This window comes from Delphinapterus leucas, chromosome 20 (genome assembly GCF_059928025.1).
Source record: "Delphinapterus leucas isolate spDelLeu-1000000601 "Yukka" chromosome 20, BTC_Dleu_Yukka2, whole genome shotgun sequence".
NCBI classification, from domain to species: domain Eukaryota; kingdom Metazoa; phylum Chordata; class Mammalia; order Artiodactyla; family Monodontidae; genus Delphinapterus; species Delphinapterus leucas.
The window spans coordinates 12,121,979-12,127,360 of record NC_143148.1 but is presented as its reverse complement, the minus strand read 5'-3'; the positions used below and the strand labels follow the sequence as shown (position 1 = coordinate 12,127,360).

The 5,382-nt window shown below is 62.3% G+C and overlaps 1 protein-coding gene across 1 annotated transcript; it reads right to left on the bottom strand.

Annotated features, from left to right (window-relative positions):
* Positions 1 to 764: 764 nt before the first annotated feature.
* Positions 765 to 2,567, bottom strand: B3GNT8 (UDP-GlcNAc:betaGal beta-1,3-N-acetylglucosaminyltransferase 8). The gene is made up of 2 exons (XM_022585579.2): positions 2,485 to 2,567; positions 765 to 2,128 (listed from the first exon to the last, which is right to left on the bottom strand). The coding sequence occupies exon 2, from the start codon at positions 2,095 to 2,097 to the stop codon at positions 904 to 906; it is 1,194 nt and encodes a 397-aa protein (XP_022441287.1). The 5' UTR covers positions 2,098 to 2,128; positions 2,485 to 2,567; the 3' UTR covers positions 765 to 903.
* Positions 2,568 to 5,382: the final 2,815 nt, after the last annotated feature.

Sequence of the window (5,382 nt, the reverse complement as noted above, 5' to 3'; positions counted from 1 at the left end):
GGCTACTTGGCCCATCCCCACCTACGTCAACTCTGCCTCTGAGGGCAGAGGTGACGGGCAGGATGCTACCCCCTTCCCCTGACAGCTCCCTGCAGCACACTCGGGCCAGGGCAGCACTTGGGGCGGCTCCTGCCTCTCCATGCTGTTAACATTGGTGGGGCCTTGGTCAGCCTCTTCTTCGCCTTTAGTTACAGGGTCTTCTCCCAGGGGCTGGGCAAGGGCACCTCCAGGACTGGAAGCCCCTCAGGGCTGGGGGTGGACGTGGCAGGTCAGCCTGTGGAACTTACTCAGTGTGAGAGGTGGTCAGCAGGTAGTGAATAAACTATGCCTCTGCATTTGGCTTCATGCTACCTCTGGTTTCTGTTTCCTGGAGTTTGGGATGTGGGAGGAGAGGCCAGCATGACTGGTTTGGGACCACCCCTGCTTCTCCAGTTGAGATAAATAAGGCCAAGGCTGTTGAGCTATCTTCTTCCTCCAGAAACTTTTGCAAGCTGGAAGGTCAGCTTCAGCAAACAGGATGGGGGTGGGGTCCTCCGGAGATGGCCTCTTGTCTCCCATAGAACGGGTCAAAGCTGGTGTCCAGCAAGGTGACCAAGAGGCCATCGGAGCCGGCCTTGCCCAGTAAGGGTGGGGAGAGCATCTGGTGTGAAGGTCAGGGTGCAGCTGAGCTTTGCTCTGTAAACTGCCTCAAGGCCCCGTAGACAGAGACGACGACTCCAGGCCTCAGAAACTGAAAGACGGAAACAGTCTGTCGCCTCTTGGGGAGGCCCAGGGAGGGCTCAGGCAGCCTCCATTCCAGGACCTCCTTCCTCGCACCGAGGCCTAGAAAGAGAGGCTGAGCAAGGGGCTGGCGCCAAGGCCCAGGCCAGGTCTGCCCTCCCCGCCCCTCCCCACCTCCGAGTCTCAGCACTGGAGCTGAGGGTCCCGCAGCTGTTTCCAGAGCCGGACGCTGTCCTGGGGGCTGAGGGGCCGCACCAGCAGCAGGTCACGGAAAGCACAGGGGTCAGCAGTGCGGCCTGCCGGCCAGGCCGTGAAGAAGCCTTTGTGGGTCCTGGGGGCCAGGCCCAGGGCTTGGAAGCACAGGCCGGTGTAGACATCATCGAAGGGGAAGGGGGCCACGCGGGCCGCCGCCCGCAGCAGCCAGGGTGCCAAGCGGCCCGCGATGATGTAGCCGCCCCCACTTGCGTAGGCTGGGTAGCCGCCTTCAAAGAAGGACCCAGGCACGTAGAAGGGTCCTCCAGGCTTCCGGAGGGGCTTGGCCTGGGTGAAGACCTCACCCAGGTAGAGGCCACGGGCCGTGCTGGGCGGCAGGGCCCGCAGGTGGTCCAGAAGGGCGGGGACGCGCACGAAGGCGTCATCCTGGGCTTGCAAGATGAAGCTCACGCTGGGGCAGTGGTGGCCCAGCCAGGCCAGCAGCAGGAGGTCCTTGAGCGTCTGGTTGAAGGGGGCGTCAAGGAAGTCCCAGAGCAGCAGGTCGCTGTAGCGGCGGCTCTCCCAGGCCACCAGGGAGCCTAGGTCAGGCCTCCCCTCGCCCGCCGGGGACCCCAGCAGGAAGAGCAGCCGGACCCCGGGAGCCGGCCTGCCCCACGTCTCCCTCACGGCCTGTCGTTCCGCAAAGCGCCCTGGTTCCGACTTGACGGCCAACAGCAGGTAGGGGACGTCGGGGTCCTCGCAGCTGGCCACCTGGCCGCCGCCACCCCTGGGCAGCCACCGTGGGAAGCTCCGGCAGGCTGCCGACAGCAGGAAGTGGCGGAGGTCCTCAGGGTAGGAGGCGAAGTCGGGGATCTCGGCCGCAGCGGCAGCTCCCCAAGCGCGGCAGCCCCCCACCTCAGTGCTGTCCCCACCGGGCAGGGTCCCCAGCCGCCACTGCTGCTGGTTCCAGTAGGCCGAGGGCAGCGGGTCAGTCTGGCCCAGACGGGCCGAGAGGTTGGCCGGCAGGGTGGGCTCGGGGCTGGCTGGCGTGGGGCCTGGTGGGGTGCTGCGGGGTCCCGGGTAGGCCTTCCCCAGCCGGGGCTCGGACGTCCACTCGATGTACACTTTGAGGCCCAAGAGTGTGAGCAGTGCTGACAGGCAGAGAAGGCACTTGGGACAGCGCATGACCCGGCCCAGGAAAGGGCAGCTGCGGGAGCTGCAAAAGAGCCACAGAGGCCTTTTGGGGTGCAGGGGCGGGCCCTCGGGCCCTGCCGAGCCCTCCAAGGCTTCTCGTAGTCTCAGACCCTAAACCAGCCCTCCACCAACGACCCTGTACGAATCCCTATTCTACTCGCATTCCAGCACCCTGTTCTTTCCACTCAGCCCAGCTCCTTCTACTTTCGTAGAAACCCGGGAGGCTACCTATTCCCCATCCGCACCCCAGAGATCAGGGACTCCACCATTCCAACCTCCCTCTCCCCCCACTTCATCCCCCTTACCAGGAGTCAGTATCACTGGGGTCACCTCCTCGCCCGACAGTCCCCACCCCAGGCACGGCTCCCTCCCCTTTACCTCTGGGTCCGGCTCTGGCCAGCTCCAGCGCCCTGGGCCTTGGACCGGCCCTCTGCCCTCGTCCGGCAGCGCTGGTGTCTCCAGCACTGTTGTTCTCCAGCCCAGCCCAGCCCAGCCCAGCAGGTCTGCGGGAGGCTGGGAGGGCCCCAGGGGCCGGGAGGGACCGGGGCGGGGCTGAGGGAGGGGGAGGAGGAGGGGGGGAGGACAGGAGGCAGACCTGAGGGATGGGGCTGTGGCGTGTTGGGGCTGGTTTTCTGGTGAGACAGCAGGAAAGGTGCAGGGGTGGCTGCAGAGACCGGGAGCTGACAGGCTGGGGAGGGGAGAACCAGGGGGCCTGGGAGAGAGTCCGAGGGAGGGTGAGGCCGAGGGGCTGGGAAGTGTCAGAATGGCCCAAGGGCAGGCAGAGTCCTAAAGTGGCCTGGCTGGAGGCCAGGGGCAGGGCCTGGCCGGGGGAGGAGGGTGTGTGTGTGTGTGTGTGACTGTGCTGAAAAGGGCATGGGTGACCTTGCCAGAGGTGGGGGTGTGTGGCCCGGAGTCAGGGTGGGGATGGGGAAGGGGGCTGGTGGGGAGGAGGGGATACAGGCAGAGACCGACATTGCAGAGAAAGAAGAGACAGCCAGGGAGACCCCGGGGGCAGGCAGGGAGGAGAGACAGGCGGCAGAGATTCAGGAAGGCCCAGAGGAGAGAGCTGCAAGAAGAGAGAGATGGGACGGGAAGGTGGAGACAGCTGGCGAGAGATAAGGGAAGCCCTTGTGGGGGAGGGTGGAGAGATGTGCAGGGGCAGGTGGAGGGACGACGGGGTGGGAGCAGAGAGCAGGGAGTCTGCCAACCGAGCCAGAGCCAGGCAGAGGCAGCCAGACCCAGAGAGGAGCCGGGGAGGAGCAGATGGAAGGGGGGGGAAGGGGGGGCCAAGCCAGAGGGCAGTGAAGGGGGGGCATCAGGAGCCCTGGAGCCACGCTGACCCCCGTGCCTCCTCCGTCCTTCCCTGGTCCCACACGCAGGCCCTGGCTCTGCCACGCCCTGAGGCCCTGGCCCTGCCTACAGCGGCATGGTGATTCCAGGGACACTCCCATCCGGCCCCCCCCCCCCCCCCCCCCCCGGGACTGCCGGTGTTTCCGTCGCAGCCCTCCGGGGGCGTCTGCTGTTTGGACTGCATCAGCTGTCTGGGGTGGCAGGCAGGGGGGGCCGCCTCATACCAGAGCTCCTGGAGCCTGGGCTGGGACGCAGGGCCCCCCAGTGAGCCCGGCCTGACCCCCTTCACCCCCACCCGGGTTGGGAACTGCCCAGATCACCTCAGGAACCCTGTCCTGGCCAGGGCAGCAGCAGCCGATCATCTGTCTAGCTGATTCCCTCTCCCCAGGATTGAATAATGGAGCCCATGGGACCAGATGGAGGAAGAGGGTATGGAGAAGGTGGGAATACTGATGGAATAAAAGCCAGAGTGGGCTGGGGCCGGGCCCTGAGAAACCTTGGAAGGGGTCTCCAAGCCCTCTTCCCCCCAGGCCGGGGTGGGGCGGTCCAGGCCCCCCGACTCTTGGCTCATCTAGCTTCGCCCGGGGCGCGGGAGGTGTCTCCACCGGGGGCCGAGCTGCCGCGTGCACCAGTCTGCAGATGCTCCCGTCAGGAGAAACCGCTCAGCAGCCGGAGCAGGGAAAGTCGAATGTCGAGAATGACTGAAGAGGTGCCCTCTTGTGGAACGTGGTTGGGTGGGTGTGCGGGTTGAAAGCGGAGGACCCCACCTTCCTGTCTCCCCCAGCCTTTGAATCTCCCTCTCCAGATTATGCCAGGGTGGTTCTGGCTTCTCGCCTTAGTAACCACAGGTCACTGTTGAGTCCAAATGCCGGCCAGCCAACTAAGCAAGCTGTCGGGACCACGCCAGCTGCACTGGCTAACTTGTTATACCCAGCAGCTCTAGCAAGTGCCCTCCTAGCGGTGAACTTGGCCCCATGCAGTGTAAGACCCACTCTCACTGGCCTAGCACCCTGAGAACCCACTCCTGTGCGGCTTCCCCAGGGTTGCCTCTACCTCTGTTTGCAAGTCTTGCCCTTCAGTGTAAGAGCTGTTCCCTTCTGGGTCGTAGTGAGCACCTGTCCTCTGGAGCGTGCTGAGACTTGACCCTTGGCATCTGTGGGTCTAGTGGCAGCAGGGAATGCTTGTGGGCAGGATGGCTGGTCGTCTCCTCACACTGGTAAGGGAGGCTCCCAGTAACTTGGGAGTTCGAGATCATCTTTCCTTTGGGTGCAACCAGATGACCCGATTCCAGGTTTCTGGATCCCACTGTTTACCAGTCAGTGCCCTCACTTTCGTATGAGAAACTTGTCAAGACTGGGAATTCAACTGTCATAACTCAGCAACTCGAAAACCCAAATGTTGTGTTGTATTTTCAGCAGTATCTACAAGTAAGAATTCTGGGGGGCGGTGGGGGACTGCCATGGGAGCTTTCCAATTCTGAAGGGGTGACTTGAGCTGGGCACTCCAGGCAATCTGCCTAGCCGTATCTTTAGAACTGTCATTACTGCCACAGCATCAAGTGCAGCAGCCATAGGGCCTCCCAGGGCACAAGGCTTCAGTTGGCACCTCCTCACGACCCCGGGCAATAGCGTTTTCGTGATGCGGTTGCATGCCTTAGATTTTTGGGTTTTTTTAAAAAAAATTTTATTTTATATTATAGTTGATTAACAATGTTGTGTTAGTTTCAGGTGTACAGCAAAGTGATTCATATACATGTATCTATGCTTTTTCAAATTCTTTTCCCATTTAGGTTATTACAGAATATGGAGCACAGTTCCCTGTGTTATACATTAGGTCTTTGTTGGTTATCTATTTTTTATTTTTTTAATGTTTTTGGCCACACTACGCGGCTTGTGGGGTCTTAGTTCCCCAACCAGGGATTGAACC

Bases quoted from the DNA above. Each gene is read 5' to 3' on its own strand.
- B3GNT8 (XM_022585579.2), bottom strand. From the start codon at position 2,097: ATGCGCTGTCCCAAGTGCCTTCTCTGCCTGTCAGCACTGCTCACACTC.